Source organism: Cornus florida, unplaced genomic scaffold (assembly GCF_030987335.1).
Source record: "Cornus florida cultivar Cherokee Brave unplaced genomic scaffold, ASM3098733v1 CherokeeBrave_3.0.0_Hap2_Chr05, whole genome shotgun sequence".
Taxonomy (NCBI): Eukaryota; Viridiplantae; Streptophyta; class Magnoliopsida; order Cornales; family Cornaceae; genus Cornus; species Cornus florida.
Genome location: NW_026775575.1, coordinates 55,403,708 through 55,429,968, shown reverse-complemented (window position 1 = coordinate 55,429,968; position 26,261 = coordinate 55,403,708). Strand labels below are relative to the sequence as shown.

Sequence of the window (26,261 nt, the reverse complement as noted above, 5' to 3'; positions counted from 1 at the left end):
GAGTTCTAATGGGTTTAAGGCCATCATGGCTTTTAAACACGTTGTGTTATAGAAGGGTGTTGAATCTATATATAACAATTGCCTTTTCTACAACTAGGCGATGTGGAATTATGCACCTGTAGCTCACCTAGTATGGTAGCTTGCCAGTGTCTCGCACCCGCCCACGCACACCTGCGAACATAGGTCGCCACAATCACCTCCCCCTTTGGGGCCAACGTCCCCGTTGGCCACATTTCCGGCTGGGTCAGGCTCTGATACCATTTGTAACAATCCTCACCCTGCCCAAACATAATATTGGCCGCTTTTGGCTCCCACGAACCAGACACTTCCCAGGGGTTACCTATCCTGGTACTACTCCAGAGTAAGCACGCTTAACTTTGGAGTTCTGACGGGTTCAAGGCCATTACGACTTTAAAATGCGTTGTTTTATAGAAGGGTGTTGAATCTACATATAGCACTTACCTTTCCACACCTATGGGATTATGCACCTGTAGCCCGCCCCAATATGGTAGCCTGCCCGTGCCTCGCACCCGTCCACATAAGTCACCACACTCTTTAAAAGAATAACCTTTCCGCCCTTCGAAAAATCTGCTACTGCCACCCAACCAATCTTCTTTCAACCTGCTGAATCATAGGATCTCATCCTCCCACCCTTCTTGACGAAGCACCTAGAGGCAAACCCAGATAAGAAATAGGGAAGGAGCTCACCCCACACCTGAGAACCTCAGCAAGAGAAGCAACATCCTGAACACAGGTCCAAGCACACTCTTACCCACGTTACCTTCCAACCCAGAAACTGCCTGAAAACACACCAACATACACCTCAAGTATCTCAACTGAGAGACATCCGCATCACAAAAAACTAGGGTGTCATATGAAAACTGTAAATGGGAGATCTCCATCTGACGACCTGGATCAGAACCCGCCCTGAAGCCCCTAATGAGGTCTAAATCCATTGCCCTCCTCAACAAGCTACTAAGAGCCTCCATAACAATGATGAACAAAAATGGAGAAAGAGGATCCCCCTGCTGCAGACCCTGAGAACTGCCAAAAAAACCGGTAGGAGAGCCATTCACCAGAACAGAAAATCTAACACAGGAAATTCAGGCCTCTATCCATCTCCTTCATCTTTCGCCAAATCCCAGCCTCCCCAGCAGATACAACAAGAAGCTCCAACTAACATGATCATGAGCTTTCTCAATGTCAAGCTAACACAACACTCTAGGAACACCACCACTCAATCTGGAGTCCACACATTTGCTTGCAATGAGAGAGGAATCAAGAATCAGCTGCTTAGTTTTAACATGTTGGATCTTCTTTTATCCCCTCTGATTGTGCATCTATACAGTATACAGTTTGTTCTGTTTATTTGAATATGTTGAATCCTGAGGACCCAAACATGGTTTAAGTGCTATTAGTAAATACCTAAGGTTTTAATGGCCCACCAGTGTGTCCCACGAATGCATTCAAATTGTGCTGAACATCGCCATTGTGCAGTACTCTCAAGCGCGCGGTTAAATACTGTAATGGTTTATGGATTATTGCTTACTGATGCAAAATCTTTGTTTCATTTAATGTAGTTACCTGCCAGAAAGAAAGATCCTTGATGGGATATCTTTTGCGGTGCCACCTGGAAAAAGTGTGGCTATAGTTGGAACCAGTGGCAGTGGTAAGACTACAGATGTATCATAATTCTTAAATCTCACAGGCTCTCTGCTTTTAATTTGTAATGGTCACTGGTTTCTGCTACAAAATTAAACTTTTCATCTTTGTTTCTTATATGATTTTATGCGATCTTTCCTCATCTTCAAATTCTTGTTGCACTGGTAGTGGTTTCCATGCTTGGAATGCCCATATAGAATTTTTGTTGGAAGTCTCCATGTAGACAAACACTTTTCGACTCGCGAATCCATTGGTTGTGTTGCATGAGAGAGCAAAGGCCAAATAAAAATTGTCTTCATGGAGAAACGAGTTTATGGGCGGTCCATCCCTCAAAAATTATTGAAATCTTTTCTGTCTTACCTTGTATATCTCTCTTCAGTGGTGTAGTTCCATCTGCCTTGTATTCCATATTGCACTTATTTTTTCGATAGAATTTCAAGTTCTCTCGTATTATATCTTGGGAGCTCTCATCTTATCAACCATGGCCTCCTTCCAATCTAAGTCTTGAAAGTGCATCCTTCCAATCTTGAGAAAGGCAGAGGATGTGAAAGCACATTAGGAGGGTGAGAGTGGTTTAACGCAAAGTTATTGTCCTATTTTGGTGCACCATTTCAAGATGGCCATTATTGCTTTAAGTGACCCCATTCTGCAAGGTTGTTTGATCCAAGTGATATTATCATCTTTAAAATATATGCAAGGTTACTACTATGTAAAAATACCCTGCCCAACCAACCCAAAGAAATTGTCATTCAAGAAATTTGTTTCGAGCATAGAATTGCTTTTGTATCATATTGTTTGCATATTAATTGTGGAGAAGACAAGTAGAGGAAGAATATAAGCCAAGGGCTCTCTCTCTTCCCTTTCTGTCATTTTCACTAAACTGTGAGAGATGTGAATTAGCAATGCACAAAAGTATTACTTTAAAATATTTGGGGTACACATTTTTTAACAGACCCCCTACTTGTGGGGTCCACTGATTATAATCATTCTTAACAAATTAAATGGGCATTGTCCTTGCATTGCTCCTATTGGGATGCGTTAGGAAGATCCTAATTGAAGTAGGGGCACAGTTTGGGATACAGACAAAAACTCCATGTAGGTTTGAGGTGGGGTTTGTCGAATGTTCTCCAAATTTCACCTTCCCCAATGTGAGAATATATAAATAGTTAGTTTTTGGCATGCTAATCTATGTTATGTCTGGCTATTGTTCTTGTAGTAACCAACAAAATGATGCCCATGCAATCTCAATTATCTATAGTTTTCAACTAAGAAGTCATCCTTGCTCCTCAGAATGCTTCTTTATAAGTTAATTTGTTTACAGCTTCGCTGATATTAAATTGTTTATATTGCAGGTAAGTCAACCATTCTTCGATTGCTCTTCAGGTTTTTTGACGCCCATTCGGGAAATGTAAGAAATGAAATTTCTCTGCTACTGAATGTTCTTAGTCTATGTATTAGTAATATTTTCTGAACACCAATATACTTATCATCTGATAATGTGCTAAGCAGCCAAGATCGATGGTAAATTTTTGAGTCATATTCTGCTATTTGGGTTCTGAATGATTGTATATATCTGTGGCAGGATCTTGCAACTGCTGTAATTTTTTTTTATCAGGAGTAAAAAGATGAAGCTCTATTTACTGTTGCTCTCTTTGCACATTGCATAGGTGATAAAATTTTGAAAACAAAAGAATGGACGTTTTCAAGAATGAAATGCATATTGTTCTTCAATAATCTTGAAACGAAATGTTTAGTTTGGTACATTGTGGGATCCAGGAAATCTACCTCTACTGTTTTTATAGATTTAGACATAAATTATAAAAAAAAAACAAAATCATGTTATATATACAAATTTCTAGAAGACCATTTGTATAATTTTTTTTGTATGATGGACTCCATTGTTTAATAAATTTAAGGTTTTCAATAAGTAAAGGAGGAGAGTGTATAATGTGGTCCAGGGGGCAACCTTGTTGCTAGAGCTTTGTACTCTAGTGAGACCATTTCATATACCCTTTTATTCTATTCCATATTTTAACAGACTTCTTCAGCCTCCTATCTCTTAAACTTTGAAGGCCATGGATGCCCACTAAAAAAATTTCATCAGTGCTAACCGAATTAGTGAAATTGTATATTAGTTTCAACTTTTAGTGTTAGTTTTATTTAGTTATTGTGTTAAGACAATGAAGTTGTAAATTCTATAATTGTTTTTTTTTTTCTCTCCCTGGAAGTTTAAATTCTGCAAGTGTTGGAAAGTCATTTTCATTTGAAATTAGGTGAAAATTTAAATAATTAGGATGGATATTTAAAGAAATGAATCGCATTATTGACAGGATGGCTCTAAGCTTGGTAGAAGCAGTGTTATTAAAGGCGAACCAAGGTGCTAGAGGTCCTTTGGAGCCTAGGCGCGTGGAGCACGGTGAGGCACGCGCATGAGTGAAGCGAGGCGCGCAATTGAAATTTAAACTACCATAAAAGCATTCATATCTCATAAGTCATAAGTCATATCAATATTCTTATTTAATATCAAATATAAAAAAGCAAATCCATTAACTATATAAGCTTTCAAGAACCATAAAACACAGCACAAATTTGTTTTCTTGCAAAGCAAAACATAATTTTTTTTGGAAGGCAAAATAGAGCACAAAAAGAGATAAATCTATTAACAAAAAAAAAAAAAAAAAAAAAACCCTGTTAACAAGAAAAGAAAAAAAAAAAGACGCAGAGACAAAAGAAGTAGATGAGAAGAGAGAGAGTGTTAAAGAAGAAAAAAGAGAAAATATAGAGCCCAAAAAAAAAAAAAAAAAAGACGCAGAGAGCAGAACTAGACGAAGAGGGAGAAGTAAACAAATATGAGAAGAGAGGGGTAGAGGAGGGGAGAAGAGGAGAGAGAAGAAGAAGAAAGAACTGACATGGCTTTGTCGTTCATCTTTGCCACTAGGGTTTCGTCGTTGGTCTCACAGTCTCACTCTTTCTGTGTTCGGTTGACAATTAGACTCTTGGGCATTCTTATTTGTTTATTCTTTTGAACAAAAATTCCTTCTTCATATGCTTAGGCTTTCTTATTTGTTTATTAAGTTGCCAAATGCACCCTTTTTGGCTTAAGAAATAGAATAATCATTAAAAAAAAAAAAAAACTGTGAGGCGCGCCTAAGCGCGCTTGACAATAGGACAAGGCGCTACCGAGGCACGTGCCTAGTAAACATCAGTGCGCCTGGGATGACAACAAGTGCTAGACCTGCGCCTCGAGCCTAGGGGTCCTCTCCTTTTTGCCAAATGATGGAAGCATGTTTCCTTCCTCCTTCCTTCCCTTTTACACAGTGTTGTTAAATGCGCGCAGTAGAAGAGAATGAAGGAGGGAAGAGAGGAGGGATGAAACATGCTTCCATCATTTGGTAGAAAGGAGAGGACTAGGCAAAGGATGGGAGGAGGGATAAGGCACCCCTCCAGGCCCTCCATTTTTCTTCCGTTCAAAAGTGGGTGGTAAGAGAGGAGAGAGAATAATATTTGTTTAATAAAATTGAAAAGACATCATTAAAATGTACTAATTTTTATATGTTAGGGTCTATTGGTAAAATGATTATATCATACATTTCCTTCTTCCCTTCCATCCAAGCAAACAAAAGGAGGGATGGACACACTCTTTTCCCTAGGTATGCTTCATCCATTTCTCCTCTCCCTTCTGTCCAGTTTTCCGAGCCTCTTACAAAAAGGAGCACAATGGATAGAGAATTAGTTGAAAATTGTCAAGTAGGCTAGGACACAAGTAAAAGTACTTGTTAGGAGACCATTAATTAGGAGCACTCTTTTGGGCTAAGGGTAGCCAGTTGATTATAGAATCTATTTTGGTGTGGCAATTCACAGTCTGCAAGAAATTAGTGAGTCATAACTTCATTTCAAAAAGCTTTTGGTGCCGTGGTCCCACCCATCACTTTCTAGATCTGCTATTGGTTCAGTAGGAAATATAACATTCAATTAATGAGGGGCAATATTATTCAATTATTGTATGGTTACTACCTTCATAAAGTTCAGATAAATAAGAAGCAACAGTACCCTTAACCAAATGAAACAGCCCCAATAAAATACAACAACCAAGCCTTTTCCCTATTACTTGGGGTCAGCTACATGAATCCTATGTTTCCTTTCCGCTCTATTTAAGGTAATAGCCTCACTGCGTTAGTCAATCCACATGCTATCATATATTTCTTTGCTAATTCTACCCTCGTTAACTTTGGTCTTCCTCTTCCCCTAGTATTACCCTCAATGTGGATTATGTCACTTTTCCTAACTGACGCACTTAAAGGTATTCTTTGCACATGTCCAAGCCATCTTGACCAATTTTCTCTCATTTTATCTGCAATTGGTGCTACTCCAACCATCTCCTGAGTATGACAATTTCTAATTCTATCATCCTTTCTAGTCTTACCGCACATCCACCTCAACATTTGCAAAACAGCCCCAATAAATGGAAGTACTAAAATATTAAGAAGTTAATGATGCATGTTCTGGGGACCTAGCAAATGCTTTTCCCTTCTCGTTGCTTCTGCATCAACAGCTTTTACTCCTAGCAGTACTAAGTTTGAATTCATACATTTAATCATTTACTGATTTTCTAGGTCTTACTTTCCTTTGGTTTGCTTTGACCTTATTCTTGTACAGGTCATTGACAAATTGCTATTTGACAGATAAGTATAGATGGGCAAGACATACGGAAGGTAACATTGGAGAGTCTACGGAAGTCCATTGGTGTCGTTCCGCAAGATACTGTGAGTTAATCGAAGCAATGAAATATATTTTTCATGCGTTCTCTTCATAATTGGAAGTTTCCCATGTGATCTAAGTTTTAACTATAATATACTCATAACCAATGATGCATGGCAGGTACTTTTCAATGATACAATATATCATAACATTCATTATGGTCGTCTTTCGGCAACAGAAAAAGAGGTTGGTGATCAAATTTACTGCTAATATTATATCTTCTATGCTTGATCATGCAATGTTAACTTGGTTATTTTCAATTGACTTATTTTGTTAGGTGTATGATGCCGCTCGACAGGCAGCAATTCATGACACTATCATGAATTTCCCTGAGAAATATTCTACTGTGGTAGGGGAACGTGGGCTCAAGGTGAGGCTTAATGCTTTTAATTAAGTAATACGTCTTTTTTCCATCATAATTATTGAGTAAGAGTCTTAGAGATGCTAATACCCCCTCACCTTGCACCTCCCTCTCTCACAACCTCTTAGGGATCGAGAAATGTTCTGGTTTGGATGGCACAGACCGCCCCTTTAATAAGCGTATTTTTATAGCTTTTTTATGCAAGTTATTAGTAATTTAAACAAGTTAATAGACTGAGTAATACATGGCCTATCCATATTCACTCAGGAGAAAACGTAAAACATCATCCATGCAGGTGAGGGACATTCTTTGCCTGTTATGTGTCCCAAGTCTATGGCTAAAATCAGATGGTCCTAAATAGGAATGGCAATTTCATAGGACCTGTCAGGTACCGCCCCTAGTGGGACGGAAGTGATACAACAGTTAAATGAGATAGAGGCGGGTTTGAGAAAATAAGATTGAACCTGACCTGGTTCAGCCTTTCAGGGCAGGTCCGTCAGTGATCTGCCCTGCCCCATTTTATATAGTAAAGTAACTATAATACCATTATTTTCTTCTGATTTCCATCAAATGCCCATGCATATTTACTTTTTATTCCTTAGGATTACTATCAGTTATTCAGTAGTCTCTCATCTATGTCTTTGGTGCGGTGCATCTCTTATGTTCTCTCTCACCGTCTTCATCTCCTGCGTGTTTGCCACTAGGGTTTAGGGCAAGCTAGAACCACCCCCGCCCCCCTGGAATTAATAACCAGAAAGTGCTATGAGAGTGGTCTATGATAATTATAGGGGGCAGGCATGGGTTTCTGAACTTTCCTTCAAATCGGGGATGGGACGGGATTTAAACCCACTCTGGGTTCAGGACGGAGTTGGGATGTGGCATCAAAAACCACGGGGTAGGGTTTAGGGTATCCTGTCCCAAACTCGCCCCGGTGCCATTCCAAATTCTGGTTCATCTGATCCTACTATTGTTATTGTGAATTCAGTTTCTTTCCCTTTTGGCCTGTTGTTTTGGCTAGATTGTTTTACTTTGCTGTAACTGCTGGACCTCAAAGGTCCCAATTTTGCGTTCATTTACATTCTGAAAAAGCACAAAAAGATATTGTCATCATGTTCGCATCCCTATGCTAAGTCGAAATGTTGCAGAAATTCCGAAAGGGCCCCTTTTTGTCCCCCAAAACATTATTTTCAAAATCACATCATTTTTCACTTTTCCAGAACTTCTAAATTTCATTTTTATTCTGGAACACCATTTTTATTGCCCTTTTAAAGTGTTGCCAAAATTGGAGTTGACAATATTGTTGTTTAGCATTGTGGTCACATTGTTGCACAATATTTACCACTCATTAGGAGCACGTTTTGATGACATTCTTAAGCAAATTTAGGCAACAAACAGGATCTTAGCATGTCTGGTAAATTTTAGGTTTTTCCATTGGAGCCATGTAATTGTATATCCATTTTCTCTTGGGGGTATTTTGGCACTCAGTAGAGGTTTTTTTTTTTCCTTTCTAGAAAGAACGCTTTGTGACCAAATATTTTTATTATTTTGAAAAAAAAAGGCTTGGTATTATAAATGTCTCATTTCTATAATATGTTTTTTGTAATGGTTGGTGGAAGCACCTGTGTTTTCTTTTACAGAACCATCAAGGTTTCTGAATGACCTGATCTTCACTCGGAGCTGATTCATAAGTTTATAGATTATCTTTTTGCTTGCGCTATGTTAATTCGCGCAAATAATGCCAAAAGTAAGATCTGTATCTAGTCTATCCCTCCCAGCATCCTCGATTAACAGGCGCCAGACTAAGTAATGACAATTTTGAGTTTGTTTCTTTATGAAATGCCAATTAGTTGTTATGAGGTTGTTCTTCTCATTGCTCTTGCTCTTGGACAAGCAAATGTGCATTAGTTGATGATGCATAGTGATGATCCGTTAGATGTTGGTAACCATTGTTCAACGGCAAAAAGGGGAAATGTGGGGTCCTGGACTACTTTGGTGGTTCCTACTTGAGCACTTGTGTCATTTATTTATTTAATTTATAAGTAAATATTGTAAAAAAAAAAAAAAAAAAAAAAAAAGGTGTTCCAAAGGGGTACGCATCCCTCAAAAGCTACACAAGGCCAAATAGGGCCGTTAGACTCTCAATGAGTCCAAAAAATCTACAAGTTCTTCCAAGGATATACAATTTCTCCCTAGAACTCAATAGAAAAGGGTACTTAAAATGGAGAACTTCAACCACCCAATAGGATTCTCCTTTCCTTTGAAGGATCTCTTATTTCTTTCAAGCTGAAGACAACACCAAACTCACAAAGGCGTAACACTCTAGAAGTCACAAGCTTGAGCCCCACTATACAACCTTTCCAAGCCTCAACCAAGTCACTGGAAGACCTGGGCATAACCCATTGAACCCCGAACAATCCCAACAACAAAATCCAGCAATCCTGAGCCATTGAACAATGCAAAAGGAGATAATCAACTGTGTTTCCTAATCATTCTTACACATGCAACACCAATTCTCCTCAACTTAAAAGGAGAAGATAGAGGGTGTTTAGTGTTTTACTTGTTTACTTTGGGGCATTATTGTAATTTTCTTATCTCAACAGATATATATATATATATATATATATATATATATATATATATAAGAAAGGTGGTGTAGAAACCCCACAACCATCAAATTACGTTCTCTTATTTCTCCTCCTCCTTTTTCCACTCCTCCTTGCTAACCCTAGACACAAATTCCCCTCACAAGCTCTAAGTTGGTATCAAAGCAGGTAGGTCTTGTGTTCAAACCTCACTGTCACCCTGATTTAAAAATTGAAACATGTGTTGGACCAAAAGAAGGCCACACTTGAGGAGGCGTGTTGAGGGATTTAAATATTTAAGTTACACCCTCTCTAACACTTTGAGAGGGGCCCTTTGAGCGCCAAATAGCCCTCTATGGGAAGGTTGCTCTGGTGCATTCGAAAGACACCTATTAAAAGATCTGACATCAAAGCAACCTTGGGGAGAGGGAACCCACACTCAAAAGAGTCAGAAACGTCTCCCACTATCTCCTAACCATACAGGAACTCCAAAAAGCCAATGACATTCTCAATCTCCCAATCCTGAAAGTGTTTAGAAAAGTGCACATCCCAGACCTTACTCCCACTATCGAGGTGATTGCAATCGACCACCAAGGCTTGTCTATTTATAGACTTGTGTTATTTATCTCTAATCTAACAAAGTGACATAATTTAAACACATTCATGGTTAGGGTTTGGAGGGAAATTATTAGAAACATAACTTCTTACATGGTTTTTGAAAATTATATTGGACATCTATTGAGAAATTTTGAGAAAACAACCTAATATGATTTTATAAAGTTGCCATCTATTAATAACCAGACTATTCTAATTTAAAAAAAAAAAAAAAAAAAAAAAAAAAAAAAAAAAAAAAAAAAAAAAAACACTATTATTCTGAGCTGGTTTTCAGTAGATGTATGAACTTTCACTAATTCGGTGTTCATTTTTTCTCCTGCAGTTGAGTGGTGGGGAGAAGCAACGTGTGGCGCTAGCTCGCGCTTTCCTTAAGGCACCTCCCATTCTGTAAGTGTATCCTTTCAAAATTTTGCCTTTTGGCTGGACCCACCATTTCTGTAATTGAATGCCTCTTCTATATGTGCCTGTGTAATGCTTTCTGTTTTACTTTTACAATTTGAGTTGTTAGTCTGGGGAAAGTGGTTGCAGTTGGTAGATGACCAATGTAATGTTCTTGTAGTGTTCCATGTGCATGAATCCAGAAAATTTGCTATCTGAAGCTCGGATAGAGGGGCAAGGCTGAACTTTTAGATCTGTCCAGTGGTTTTCTACACAGCCTTTTTGATGAGTTTGTATTGTCATTGTAGCATCACATTTTTTTTACAAAGGTAGTTTGCCCATTTTGAAACCTTCATGTAACTGAACTGATTCTTGCGCCAAGGTAGTCATGCCCTATTTCTGTCGGTCATAGAGGGCGTGAACGTGTACAATTCATAGATAATGCCCAATTCAAAATTAATTGCATAAATTTAATCAGTCAACTAAATCATTACATATTCTTACAATTAAGCAATCACATATAAATAAGGTGTTCTTTCGTATTCTTTTAATGGAAAACCACCAACGGGGAAAAACGGGGCATTGGAAAATGAGACCTTATCCAATGCTTACAAATCCACTATGAGAAGTTACAACATTATTACTGGTTACATTACCCAAAAAAACATTCTCAATTGTTACATAGACTCAAACCCAAGCAAACAAAACACTGAAAAAAAAAATTTTGGATCATGTTATAGGTTCTTAGTTCAAACTTTCAAATTGAACCCAAGTTTCAATTCACAAAACATGGAAGGAATGATTAATTGCTAACTCACATGTTTTATGTTGTCAACTAGGTTCTCTAAAGTCCCTCTCTTGTGTACCTATCAATTATCTTATTGCTATGTTTGGGAGCACCAAATTAGCAGTTTGGATTTGGGATTAAAGAAAATTTAGTTCAAATTTTGTACTAAATTTTTTCCAATCCCAAATTCAAAGCACTGATTCAGTGCTCCCAAACCTGTGTTAGCTGGACTCGCTGGCGACGGCCAGAGTGTCCGTGTCGACACGACACGACACGGACACCGACATGGGATATGTGTCCGACCCTCTGTTCTTCAACCGGACACGGCTGATGACGAAAATAAACAAAAGGATGTGTAACTCGATGCTTGTGAAGGATTAGGGATTTTTTTCGTGTTTTATTTAATAGATCTGCAGCTATACGAAGCTTCCTGGTTCAACAATGGCGCTCTGATTCGAATCGGTGGTCTAAAGGTTGAAGACGACTTCTTGTTTGTGAAATTGCATGTGCTGACTTTGCAAGTACCTACCTGAGCGTGGTTTCACGCAATTGTTAATAAAAGTAAAAAAATACTTATTTATTTGGATCTGAAAAGATAGAGACAATAATGGGCTTTTTAATAAAAGTAAAAAATTCAATGCCTTACAGCTGGAAAGCAATACCTACAGCTGTGTGTGGTATACAGCCGTTACTTACCTTTATTACGAGTTATGACTGATATACATATTGTTTATATTGTTGAGTTGGGCTTCCTTGTTAATTGTGCTTTGACTTGTACAGGCCCAAAGGTCAAGACTAAGATGACAATTAAAAGGCATCTTAGCCCAAGCCCAAACTTGCCCAAAAGGAGCCCTTAAAATTTCTGATTACAGGTTCCCATCAAATAGTAACACGGGAATGCATATCCATGACTATGGCCATGCCACCAATCAAATGAGGCAAACAAATGGTAGTAATAATTATAAAATGTTTATAAAAAATTACAATTGATATATTTATTTTTTTAGTTTTATGATTGATGTCTCAAACATAAAAAAATATTCCAATTTTTTTTTTTTAACTTTCCAAAGTGTCCAAGTACTCGTGTCCAATATTTGGACACTTTTGAGCCGTGTCCACGTATCCTGTAAATTGATAGATTGACGAATCCGACCCCTAGACACGCACCCGTGTCCGACACCCGTACCCGAGTCCGGGTAACATAGTCCCAAACACAACATATGTGTATTTTCGGAAAGTTTGAAGATTTAAAAGCCAATTAAGAATAGAAAAAGTTATCGAATAGATATGTTCTGTTCTCCACTAGGAAAATATTGAAGTTATCTTGATCAGTCGAACAAACAGTTGATAATTGCAAACTCACTGGAATGATCTCAATTATTTAAGGTCCTCTAGACCAGCTATGATCCAACTAAACTAGAAATTATTAACCTAAATCTTGTAGCCTCACTTATCTTACATAATGTGTGTAATCAAAGTAGCCTAGACAATCTTCATTATTTCCTAAATATTGACCCAAGAGAAGAGGGGTGGGGGGCGGACGAAAAGTTGATAATTGAGAACTCACTGGAATGATCTCAACTAGTTAAGGTCCTCTAGACCAACTATGATCCAACCAAACTAGAAATTATTAACCTAAATCCTGTAGCCTCTAGGTCACTTGTCTTACCTAATGTGTGTGATCAAAGTAGTCTGAACATTCTTCATTGTTTCCTAAATGTTGATGGTATTGTAGGACTGGACTTCTTATGTTGTATATTCTAATGTCAGCGTCATTCTTATATCAATCTGGACTTTCACTGTTGGAATTCCCATCCCATAAGAAAGGTGGCAGGATTCGAACCTATGGCCGGCCTGCCCGACTAAATCTTCTTTGAGGCCGGGAGTAGAGGTAGTTTCCTCCGTTGCCTGTACTTTTACGGTACAAATGGCTCCCAGTGCTTGTAATAGAGGCGGGTTCAAGTACTCTTCAGCAATGTAAGTTTACCCATGGTTATAGAGGTTTGGATGCGAAAGGTCAGTGCTTTGGAGGCGTGTTATTGCTTGTCGGTTTGGTGAAGAGGAGGGAGGTTGGGTGTCTAGAGGTGTGAGTGCATCAGCAGGCATGGGTGCATGGAAAGGTATCAGGAGGGGGTGGGACGAATTCTCTAAGCGGATACGGTTTTGGGTTAAGGGATGGTCGTCGGGTGAGGTTTTAGACGGATGTTTAGTGTGGGGATGTGGTGTTGGCTTGTAGGTTTCCTAGACTTTATAGGATGGTTCAGGAGAAGCATGTGGTGGTGGCAGATTGTTTTAGTTTAGAGAATGGGAGAGCTAGTTGGGATGTGAGATTTCGCAGAAATTTTAATGATTGGGAGTTGTTGGAGTTTACTGAATTAATGGGATTAATTTATAGTCAAGTGGTGGAGAGGGAAGGAAGGGATGAGATGGTGTGGGTGGGGGATTCGAGAGGGGAGTTTAGAGTGAGGCTGTTTTATAAAAGTCTTACGAATTCGCTAAGCAACGGGCTTCCTTAGAAGGTTGTATGGAGGACTTCAGCTCCGCTTAAGGTGGCTTTTTTCACGTGGACAACGATGCTTGGTAGCATTCTTACTCTGGATAATCTAAGGAAAAGACGACAAATTACAGTCAATTGGTGTTACATGTGTAAGAAGGCGGGAGAGTTGGTTAATCATCTCTTGGGCAGCGGATGTTTGGAGTCTGGTCCTGAATGTCTTTGGGGTGGAATGGCTAGTGTCAAGGAATACGATGGATATGTTAGAAGCTTGGAGAGGAAGACGAGTGGAGAGTCGGGCTAGGAAGGCGTGGAGGGTTGCCCCTCTTTGTATTTGGTGGGGGTTGTGGCACGAGCGGAATAGGAGATCCTTCGAAGGGCTGGAGTCGCTAGTGTGGGTTATCAAGGCGAATATTTTACATTCTTTTTATTCTTGGGTTAATGGGAAGAATTGCCAATCTGTAGATAGTTTGTTGGATTTTGTTGACAACTTATCGTTGTAATGGTGCTTCTTGTGTTTCTTGTTTGCTTTGTTAAGGGTTCGCTCCCCTTTGAGTACGTTTGTTAATACATTTTTACTTATTAAAAAAAGAAGTAATAGAGGCGGGTTCACTTCTATGCCAGTTCCTCTGAGTGCGGGGTCTCAATTATTTTCACCCAAAATAGAGGTCATGCTTTTGAGAATTCCATTTTGGCAGAGCCAAGCCGCCTGGGAGTACTCTTTGAATCGTTAAACCAATAAAGGTGTGGCCAAAGGTTCGGGCCGATCTTTTTCTCTTCGATCAGTGATTCAGTTCGCTATCAGGGCCAGAATTTTATCGGGAATCAAAATTTGTAGATAGGGACTGATTGACTGGAGCACTCTTTGACCGGTGTGAACCCCCACACCCCCTGACGGGGATCAAAATCTGCAGATAGGGACTATTAACTGGAGCACTCTTTGACCGGTGCTAAATCAAGTGAATAAAAATTTGAGAGCAAATATGCGCAAAGTACAAACAACAATAAATAGGAGTTTAAGGGATAGACCGATAGAGAAAAAGCAAACTCCACGATATAACGAGGTTTAGCATTCCCGCCAACGTCCTCGCCTTAAGAAGCCCTCTTGAGAATTCCCCAAATTTACTATTTGGACTCTTCTTGTAGGGTGAGAGCACAACCTTTACACACTCTCCTTCCAGGTGGAGAGCCAACCTTTAAAAGTTATCCCAAGCTTCCTGCTGAGTGCAATTCCCTTTACTTGGTCTTTACAAGGGTTCTTCAACCCTTAATCACTCACAATAAATGAGATTCAATGTGTGTGTGTGTATAACAATGACTCTTTTGAAAGATTGATGTGTACAAGTGTAAAATCACAATCCTAGATTTAAGATTGAATAATCAAGTTGAAAGCTCAATTGTAGGTCAAATATGTATGAGTATCAATGAATGTTTCAATGGTGTCTAATACTCATAAATGCTAATACAATTCCTTATTTTATAGTCCCATTAAAAAATATAGCTATTGGGGGCATTAAATGATTGAAGGGGCAGCTGAACAAGCAGTTAGATTTTGAAATTCATCAAAAATAGTTGACTAACGCATATAGCAGTCAACTACTTAGGCTAGATGAGTTGACTAATGTGAAGGTATGAGTCGACTGATTTTTTATGTCCGTCTCTCGCCTCAAGAAGCCCTCTTGAGGATTCCCTAAATTTACTAGTTGAACTCTTCTTGCAGGGTGAGAGCAAAACCTTTACACCCTCTCCTTCCAAGTGGAGAGCCAACCTTTAAAAGTTATCCCAAGCTTCTTGCTGGGTGCAATTCCCTTTACTTGGTCTTTACAAGGGTTCTCCAACCCTTAATCACTCACAATAAATGAGATTCAATGTGTGTGTATATAACAATGACTCTTTTGAAAGATTGATGTGTACAAGTGTAAGATCACAATCCTAGATTTAAGATTGAATAATCAAGTTGAAAGCTCAATTCTAGGTCAAATATGTATGAGTATCAATGAATGTTTCAATGGTGTCTAATACTCATAAATGCTAATACAATTCCTTATTTTACAGTCCCATTCAAAAATATAGCTGTTGGGAGCATTAAATGAGTGAAGGGGCAGCTGAACAAGCTGTTAGATTTTGAAATTCGCTGAAAATAGTCGATGCATATAGCAGTCAACTACTTAGGCTAGATGAGTCAACTGATGTGAAGGTATGAGTCGACTGATTTTTTATGTCCAAAAGAGCCTTTACTCTCTGGACAAGAATAGTCGACTGGCTTTTAAATGCCACTTCTTTGAAGTCAATAATGGTCACTCTCTGTCTAGAATGAATCGATTGGTTTTTCTTTGTGAGTCAAATGATTCATAGAAGCTTCAAGTTGTGAAGTCTCTGGGGCAAATGAGTCGACTATAATATTTTGAAGTTTAACTAAGGCTCAATTCCATTCCTTATCAACCGAGGACTTTGGAGATTGACGCAATTAAGTTCAAGTCCTAATTCTTAAAGTCTAGGAACCAAGCAAATAATATAAATGATAGGGTAAATTACATTGACCTCCCCTGAGGTTTGAGCAAATATCACGGAGATGGGGCATTTGAGTCTTATTACTTTCACCACCCCTTATGCCGTTAGTGTGTTGACAAACATCAAATTTAAAGATGAAAAGTCAAGTGTACCCTTTATATACTTATCCCAACATATATATATATATATATATATATATATATATATATATATATATATATATATTTATATAAACTTGATTTCTCTCTCTTCCCTGTTACATAAACTCTCTATCTCCATCACCACAAAACCATAAACACAAGCAAAGAAAATCAAACAATTCAAAACCCTAACCCTAACCATAGTTTACCTTGATTACATGATTTCCACTGCATTTTCAAATAGGAAAAAAAAAAAAATCAATATAACAAATCAGAAACTTTAACCCTAATATAGATATATAGAAACAAAAGTATAAGTGAATAGATATCCAAAAAAAATCACTGCAAATTCTGGTAACTGAAACCGATGGGATTAGAACTAGAACAAAGGAAAATTTGAACCTAAGGCCCTTGCAACCTTATGTGGCTCATCTTTTGCATTAATAGGGCCAACACGAAAGTCAATTTCACAACGCTTCACCCTCAAACAACACGAGACGAGGACAACCACTTGGTTGAACCAATTCACTAACTTCACTTGGTCTCTCTGCCTTATTGTCCACTCGCCTCCCACTTCTCAATGTGTTTATAGCTTGCACTTGCTCATGGGGAGGAAATCCCGATGTAGGACTTGTTTCCACCATATAATGTGCCTTCGGATTCCTCTTGGGTTGACTTGGTAGCTTACCCTTCTCTCTTGCATTTATGGAATTAGCTATCTTCCCGATTTGGGATTCAAGATTTGAGATTGATTGAGAATGAGAGTGTAACAATTTATTGTTAGCTTCTAAGCCACCCAAAGCCGCCAAGACTTTATCTTCAAAAGTGGAATCCCTAGGATGAGCTTGAGATTGATGAGAGTGAACTTGAGAGTTGGAAGAGTGAGGATGAGAATAGTGATTCAAATTTTGATTGGAATAGAAATGAGAGTGGTACCCTTGAGAATTTTGAAAATGAGGAGGCACATACCTTCCTTGGAAATTCAAATTGTGAGGAGGGTTTGCACCATCTCCTTGTTTTTTCCAAGAAAAGTTTGAAGTCTCTCTCCATCCCGGAATATAAGCATTGGAATAAGGATGAGCAAATGTAGCATTAACTTGTTCTAGTTGCTCACTTGAGAAAGATTGTCTTTGAGGGCAATTGGAAGTATTGTATGTAACTAGAACAAGTCATGCCCTATTCATTTTGAGGAGGTGAAGAGTAGAATGATTGAATTGCCGGTTTTTGGCTTAACAAGAATTGGTCATGCCTTTGTGTAAGAGTTTTAACCTCGGCAACAATCTCCATTGGACTCTCTACTTGATACACATTCGAGTTCTTTTTCCCTCCTACATTAGAATTGCCACTTACCCGAGATGATTGAGATTTATTCATTGAATTTTCGCTAATATTTTCAAAGAGGTGCCAAATTTCATCTTGATGTTTTCCAAAGTATGAACCTCCACACGAAGCATCCACTATACCCTTGTGGGTATCGGATAAGCTCTCATAGAAGTATTGAACCAATTGCCATTTTGGAATGCCATGATGTGGGCACTTCCTTAGCAATTCATTCAATCTCTCCCACGCTTCACGTGGAAGCTCCCCATCCCAATGAGTAAATTCCCTAATAGCAATTCTCATTGAGTTGGTTCGGCTCACGGGATAGTATTTTTTCAAAAATTCACTTTGCATTTGAACCCATGATGTTATTGTATTTATCCCCAAATTGTTGAACCAATACTTAGCTTTGTCTTTAAGAGTGAAGGGAAAGAGTTTCAATTTCAAAACTTTAAGCAATCCAGGCACAAGGAAGAGAACCAAGGCAACCACAACAAACTTTCAATTTTTTTTTTTCGGTAAACTCTTGAATTGAACTTGAAGACGGAGATTGTGACTGGATTCCTGAGACTGGTCTCGACACAATCGATTTTTGTTTTGGGATTTTTTTGCTGGTGAGTTTTCTTTGGTTTGAGTCAATCTTCAAGGTCTTGAGCTTTTTGGAGTTTTTGCCAATGGAGAACTTAAAGGATTTGTAAGAGGAGGTTCGGTAGATGAGAAGCACAAGATGGCTTTGCAAACCGCGGCGGTGCTAACAGAGATATTCCAATAACGATGAGGTTGTCGGAGTATCTAAAGTTTGAGAACACAAGGATGGCCATGGAGAGAGAGAGAGAGAGATACAAAGTGAGTGTTTTTTGAGAGGGAGAGAGGCACATTCATCCGAGTGTTGGGGTTTTGGGTTTCGTGGGTGTGAGTATGCTGTTGGGAGATTTTGTTGACGGTGGGTAGGGGAGAGCGAAATTGCAGAACAAGCGTGCGTGGGAAGGAGAGAAGAAATTGGGGGTAATAAAACCTACAGGTAATATGGCCATTTTATAAAATTTGGTTTACGGTTTTGACAGATAGAAAATGGCAAGGGGGTGATTGAGCACTAGTACCAAACCTTTAGGGGAGATGAAAGTAATAAACGCTCCATCCGTGTGAGATTTGCCCAAACCTCAAGGGAGGTCACTGTAATTTACCCTAAATGATATGCCAATGGTCCTAGAGACTAAGTCCTAGATATTGAGCTTTTAATTTAGTTATTCAAAGATAACTTTACATTAAGTTCTAGCTCTCACCATAGACTATCTACCCAATGTCTTCATCTTTGATTTCAATGTCTTTTGAGATTGTAGATTTCATTCCTTCTTTGCTTTGCCATTCTTTTATAATCTCACCGATCATGACCTGTATAGCATGCACTCAAGTATATATTAGTACAATACTCCAATGGTTTTTTATCATCAAAATTACCCTTTTACCCTTGGGTTGAAACCTTGGCGTCAACATTCATAATTCTAGATGTAGCTTCGTCTTCATTAACATGCAGCAATGCTGAACTAGTCAATCAAGTGGCACAACTCTAAATGGTCAAAAATGGATTTTGCTCACAAAATATGCCAGCACTTTACAATCCTAACATCTTATGTTTTTTTTATATATTTTTTTTCATCCACTTAGTGTGCATGTTGATTTTCAAGTCTTCAAACAACTGACTTAGTTCTATCTTTTGTACCATGCGGCTCATCTTTTTTCATCATTTCATTTTAGGGTAAAGTACAGCCACACCTCCTGAGGTTTGGCAAAAGGACACTTAGAGGAAACTTACCTATTTTTTGGACAAAGACACCCCCTGAAAGTTTAAAAATGGACAAAGACACCCCTTTACACGAGAAATTGACCAAATTACCCTTTGACCCTTTAGAAGACTTTTTTAACTTAACACTTTAATAAATTGGACCAATCTACCCTCATTAACAATTTATGCATAAAAAAAAAATAAAAAATAAAAACTTTATAATGTTCACTTTTTTTTTATTTTTTTTATTTTTTTATTTTATTAATGTCCCAACTTCTTAAAAATGTAGACATCTAAAATGATTTTTTGATACAATACATATATTTCAAATAAATTATATTTTGTTATTACTTATTTTCTTTTTCTTTTTTATTTTTAAATTAAGATGCTTAATTCTTTCATCTAAAAAAATTAAACCAATCTCTTTTTCTTAAAAATAAAAAATATGGTACCAGTATAACTTTATGCATCTTAAATTATATATGAAATATTATGCGTGCATTTCCCAACATAAAAGGGGGAAAAAATAATAATAAAACAAAGGGAAAAAAAAAAAAAAAGCATGCATAAAGTTAAGATGCATAAAGTTATACTAGTACCTATTTTCTTTTTTGTTGGAAAATGCATAATATTTGATATATAATTTAAGATGCATAAAGTTATACTAGTACCTTATTTTTTATTTTTAAGGAAAAGAGATTGGTTTAATCTTTTTAGATGAAAGAATTAAACATCTTAATTTAAAAATAAAAAAGAAAAAGAAAAGAAGTAATAACAAAATCTAATATATTTGAAATATATGTATTGGATCAAAAAATCATTTTAGACGTCTGCATTTTTAAGAAGTTGAGACATTTATAAAGTAAATAACAAAAAAAAAGAAAAAAGAAAAAAACGTGAACAATATAAATTTTTTTATTTTTATTTTTTTATACATAAATTGTTCGTGAGGGTAGATTGGTCCAATTTATTAAATTGTAAAGCTTAAAAAGTCTCCTAAACGGTCAAAGGGTAATTTGGTCAATTTCTCATGTAAAGGGGTGTCTTTGTCCATTTTTGAACCTTCAGGGGATGTCTTTATCCAAAAAACAGGTAAGTTTCTTCTGAGTGTCTTTTTGCCATACCTCAAGGGGTGTGACTGTACTTTACCCTTCATAAACATTCTTGAGCACCCTTGTTTATCATATTATGGAGTGTGACTGGCCTTATCACTGTCTTGTAAAATTTCTTGTTCATTACACAATACGCTATCCCTACTTTGTCCTTGTGATGTTAATTTTGCGGGAAACATCCTGTTGGCGGTGGAAATTGAAGCCATGTCACAAGAGCGCAAGGTGGATATGTGCCACATCATGTCGTGACTTCACACACTGGGGGGCTTTAAAAAGGTTGTGTTTTGGTGTAAAGAGAGAAGTGCTAGCTAGGGATATTGCCGCAAGATGCTTCTCCTACAGATAGCCTATCCATGTGGATCATTGATTCATGACATGTCTTGGCCTTCAAGCATGCATGTACAAACCTACCCGTAAAAGTTAATTCAAAATGAGAAAAATGAATGATTGTGTAACTATCTCTGTTAGATGGACTGTTCAATAGTACATGGAGTGCCCTTGTTGGGCACATCAGACTCAGACAAGGGTATTGTTTATGTGTCTGATACAAGTGGTTGGATATGTACCTAAAAAAACATATCCAATATTTCATTTTTATTATATATTGCTTCAACATGAGTTATATGCTTATTTTGAACACCATATTAAATGAAAATGTTATTTTTTACTTTAGAAATTAAATAATATGAATATTTAGCAGTGTCCTTTTATCCTTCTATTTGGAATTTGATACATCCAACGCTCGGAGACATACCATAGTCAAGGTAATATAGGTAACTCGGGCCATAATCCTAGTTTAATGGAGGTTACATTTTTTTATATGTTTTATCTTAGTCCATCGCATCACAAAATACGCTTAACTCTTATGTTTAGTCTTACTTATAATATGACTAGTTTTAATCCTAGTCCATCGAATCACAAAATCTGCTTAACTCTCTTATGTTTAGTCTGTCTTATAGTAAGTATATGACTAGATTTAATCCTTGATTTATGGAGGTTACATTTTATTTTTAAATATTTTATCTAAGTCCATTGAATTGCAAAATCTGCTTGTCTTAACCCTTTGTTTAGTCTCTTATAGTCATTCCCAAACTTTGAAAAAGGAGAGATAACATGCATCATAGATAATAAGTATTGGACTTTGCATTGTCTTCTTTACTCTTTGTTACGGGTTTTGTTGCCTTTGGACTTGTGTTTTGTATTGCTGGAGGATTTGCCCTCCCAACTTTTGTTATGTCGTTTTCTTTTAGTAGACTTGATTTACCATGGAAAAAGTTTGATAGGCAAAGTAAAACCTTCCTCAATCCTTCGTTTGGGGAGGTAAAATGCTTGAATTTATCCCATCTATGAGAGTTAATGTAGGATTTTGATTTTATTGTGTTCCCTGACTTCCTCAGGCTTTGTGATGAAGCTACAAGCGCACTTGATAGCACAACGGAAGCAGAGATTTTAAGTGCTTTGATGTCTCTTTCAAACAATCGAACTTCAATCTTTGTCGCTCATAGGCTTACGACTGCAATGCAGTGTGATGAGGTAAGCAAATTACTCTGCTGCATTTTTCGAGGTTTCTTTTGGAACTTCTTGTTCTTTGTTGTTTTCATTGCCACGGAACAGTAATAGATGGTATGCTTTGACTGAGAATGGTGTATAGAACCATACAGTCTTCGTTAGAAAGATTACAAGAAAGCAACCATGCCCACCATTACCAGCTACCTCTCGGCCACCGTTGCTGCATCTCCCCTCTCTCTTCTGCGAACACCACCTTAGCATTCCACCTCCACTTTAAGCTCCATGCCACAAATAAAATAAAAGCGGAGAGAGAAATTAAGCAAGAACACAAGAATATATTTTGCTATTTTCCATTTCTTTTCCTTTCTAACAATTTTGAGTCACCCATACATGAAGATATGTTTGCCATTTTCCATTTAGCTCAAGTTTTAAATCTGTTTACTGCCGACATTCTCTTTGGGACATTCTGTTGTACTGTTAAGCAACCATTTCTCTGTGCTACTAATATGCTTCTCCATGCTAAGGTTGTTTGACTCTATTGTCTTTGCTTTTGTAATTCCATTATTGTGTTACTCATGATTTGAAATTTCTAATTATTGTTTTCAGATAATAGTTCTTGAGAATGGGAAGGTGGTAGAACAGGGGCCGCATGAAGTTCTCTTGTTGAATGCAGCAAGGTACGCACAGCTATGGAATCGGCAAAATAACACTATTGAGGGAGTTGATGCCTCTGTCAAACTAAATAACACTGTTGAGGGAGTTGATGCCTCTGTCAAACTGGTGGCGTGAATATAAATTTCCACCTTAATTTTCATATTGGCACTTGTATTTATCTTGTACTATTGGTAACATTTATAGCTTTTGTTCGGCTAATGTTGATAGCTGGGAATCCAATCACCATGTGTACCAAGATTTAAGAAACATCTACCTCATACCACCTGGACTTAGAGGCCCAAAGTTTGGTTTTGTCAGCATGCGAATGTTAAATCGGTCATTGTGTGATGTTAACTCAACTACACCGCTTGAGTGTCTTGATATTCAGTTAAATTATGTTAGAGAAAGGCTATAGAAGTGACAATGTTCGTTCATTCAGCCTCTGGAATGATAAATTGTGTTCCAGAGTTCTCTTTGATAAGCTCGTTAATTCCATGTCAAAGAGACTGCAAATTTAAAATGGATCTGCAAAGAGACGGCAAATTTTGAGCCTTTTCCATTTATACCCGATTTTGAGGCCAGGAGGAGGAGGAGGATGATTGCGGGCTTAAGTTTAAGCTGTGGACATTTGTCTTTGAAGATGTGGTTCACACAAAACCCGTGTCATCCAATGGCTGACTATGGACAGTCACCACTACTGTCCGTAACACTTCTCTGAGTTCGAAGGTTTTCTTGTTTTTAATTTTAGTTGACAGCCATTGTTATTCTATTTGATGAATCAATTTGATATAAAGAGTTAAAAGTACAAAGATTTGGAATGAATTGCACCACTCAAAATGAATGAATTCAAGAGCTTGTTTTATTCCTTGGATCTCTTAAAAATAAGGTCCCATTTGGGAGTGCTTCTTGGTAAAAGGAATTTTGTTGAAAAGAATTAATAAGAAAAAGATGTTTGTCGAGCATATTTCTTAAGTATACTTTTAACTTTTAGATAATTTTTTTCTTGACAGTAATATCATTTATCTTTAACAATTATTGCAAGCCACCAATAAAAACTGAAGGAGGTAGTGGTGGAAGGCGATGGCAATGTTGGTGGTGGTGGCAGAAGACAATTGCGATGGTGGTATTGGTGATGGTAGAAGGTGGCGGTTGAGGGTGATGGTGGTAATGGTGGAAGGTCGCGGTTGAGGGTAGCGATAGTGGTGGTAGAGGTCATAGTGGCGGTGATAGTGGAAGGTGGCAGTGTTAGAAGGTGCATGGCAGTGGTGTGGTTGGTGGCGGTTGTAGTGCAAGGTGGTGGTGGTGGTTGGTGGTGGTAGTAGTGGAGGGTGATGCTAGAAATGGTGGTGGAAGGTCACGGTGGCGGTGGCGGTGGCGGTGGTGGTGGTGGCGGTGGCTATGGCAAAGATGGAAGGTGGCGGTGGCAATGGTGGTGGTGGTTGTGGTGGAAGGTCACGGTGGTGATGGTGCTGGTGGAAGGTCACGGTGGCAGTGGCAGAAGGTGGTAGTGAAAGGTGGCGGTGGCGGTGGCGGTGGTGGTGGAGGGTGATGGTAGTGATGATGGTGGTGGTGGTGGTGGAACGAATGACCAAGAAAGAATTTAGAACAATATTATCTACATGGGCAAATTAGTAAAATAATAAATTTATCCTAAAAAAAAATTGGCCTTTTTTGGTGTTTTAAAAAAGAGGTTTTAAAAGTAATATTTTCTTACTTCTATTTCCTTACTTCAATGTCATTGACTTTTTAAGAAAGTCCTTTACATATCTATAATCATATAATCAAATGTCACAATTTTTTTTTTTTTTATGAAATGGAGTTTTCAAACTTGAAAGGACATTTTGAGGTTTCAGAAATCTCCCTAAACAGGGCCTAATTAAGTTATGAAACTAACAGTTGGAAGATAATTTTCATCAATATTAACGGCTTATATCTCCTCTTTCCAATTAAAAATTCGAAAGTTGTCTTTGTGCCGAAAAATATATACATATCACTTGGTTGATGGGGAAAGTAAATGTAGGTCTTCAAAAATGCCGAGGTTAATGGATTAGTACTTACTCTAATGAGTTTAGGCCCACTAAACTTCTTAGCCTCAGGCTCAAGCCCGGTCTCTCAGTTATTGCTCCTAAGTTTGGTCTTCCATATTCATCCGGCCATAACATGTTTAATTGTAAGGATGAATACATTTGAGACAATTCTAAAAACAAGTAGAGAGTTTTGTAAGGTAAAGAAGTAGATATTCAAGTAGAGACAATTCTTAAAACACTTGGATACTTGTAGAGTTGGTGTAACTTAAGTTTAGAATTAATCATTTGAAGAAATTCTATTCTAGAGCAACGTTTGGCGAAAAAATGCCCTATATAAGAAGTTAAAATTATTGTTATTAATCATCAACTAAGAGTAAGTGACTTGCTTATGTTAACCAAATCAAAAAATGGTTTCGGAACTTAATTTTAGGTTTTTAAGAATCCAAATTAATGATTTGTACATGACCGTGTAATAAATTTTATATACTCAATTTTAATATTTTGTTAGTTTTCAATCTTTAACTTGTTTCTGGAACTTTTTAATTTTATTTAAAAATCATGGAATACCATTATGTAATCTTTTTAATTTTATTTAAAAATCGTGTAATACCATTATGTAATCCGCTTCCAAAACTACCCTTAGTAATTAGAAGGTGAAAAAAAGTTATTCTACTCATGTTCCATCTAATTAAAAAGGTATGATAGTAATTTGATTGTCCATTTTTCTTTACTTTTCTCTCTCTTCTATCTGATCCAAAAATAATACTATCTTTTCTTTCTATCCCATTATTCTATCTAATTAATAATATAATTATTTTTTATTTTATTTTATTTTATTTTTTGTAAAAGGATCATAACAATATTTAATTTTGGCATGTTGTTTGTATTTTCTTTAGTTAAATTGTTATTTTTAATATTTTTTACTATTTATAGGTGAGGTGCAAACAACATTGGTCAAGTAGATATACTTTTTTGAGTAGCTATGATCATGCTAAATGTTTGTGTATACAAATGAAAGAGTCATTGGTTATGTAATGGAACAATAATCTTCTCCAGGAAAGGAGAGGTCCTGCACACCCACCAATCATTGGATTGGATTCTGCCATATCAATGGTTGGTGGATGTGTAGGACCTCTATTTTCTTGGAGAGGATCCTTATCCTATGTAGTGTGGTATTTTTTTTAAGTGTTATACCTCTTAATCAATGTAACATATTACTTTTCTGATTCACCTACATATACAAACCAACAAGTCATAAATATTGCGTCATATAAGTTCTTAAGTACTAATGCCAACAAGTATATTAATTTTCCATACATACTTATATACAAAACAAAGTGCCCACATAACTTATACACATGTTTATTGTCCACACACATAAATTAGTGAGGCCAAAAAAGAACATGTTTAAGTTAACAACTACTACCCATATAACTAAAATGAGATGTTCTTTATCACCAAATAGCATTACATACGAGGAGGGGTAAACAAGTAACTTACACTCACCAACTCTTTTCTAGATTCTTCCTTTAAACAATAATTTTGTGCATTAAGGTTATATAAGTAAA

At 37.3% G+C, this 26,261-nt stretch overlaps 1 protein-coding gene and 1 non-coding gene across 2 annotated transcripts in view; both read left to right on the top strand.

Annotated features, from left to right (window-relative positions):
* Positions 1–23,528, top strand: part of LOC132306521 (ABC transporter B family member 25, mitochondrial) — a 49,798-nt gene extending 26,270 nt beyond the window's left edge. Inside the window, exons 13-20 of the mRNA XM_059803931.1 lie at positions 1,581–1,669; positions 3,015–3,070; positions 6,345–6,425; positions 6,541–6,606; positions 6,698–6,790; positions 10,301–10,365; positions 21,901–22,036; positions 22,619–23,528. Coding sequence (XP_059659914.1) covers positions 1,581–1,669; positions 3,015–3,070; positions 6,345–6,425; positions 6,541–6,606; positions 6,698–6,790; positions 10,301–10,365; positions 21,901–22,036; positions 22,619–22,801 — 769 coding nt within the window. The 3' untranslated portion in view covers positions 22,802–23,528. The remainder of the gene's footprint in view (positions 1–1,580; positions 1,670–3,014; positions 3,071–6,344; positions 6,426–6,540; positions 6,607–6,697; positions 6,791–10,300; positions 10,366–21,900; positions 22,037–22,618) is intronic.
* Positions 17,808–17,918, top strand: LOC132310704 (small nucleolar RNA R71). The gene has a single exon (XR_009482685.1). It is a non-coding gene; the product is annotated as a small nucleolar RNA R71 (small nucleolar RNA).
* Positions 23,529–26,261: the final 2,733 nt, after the last annotated feature.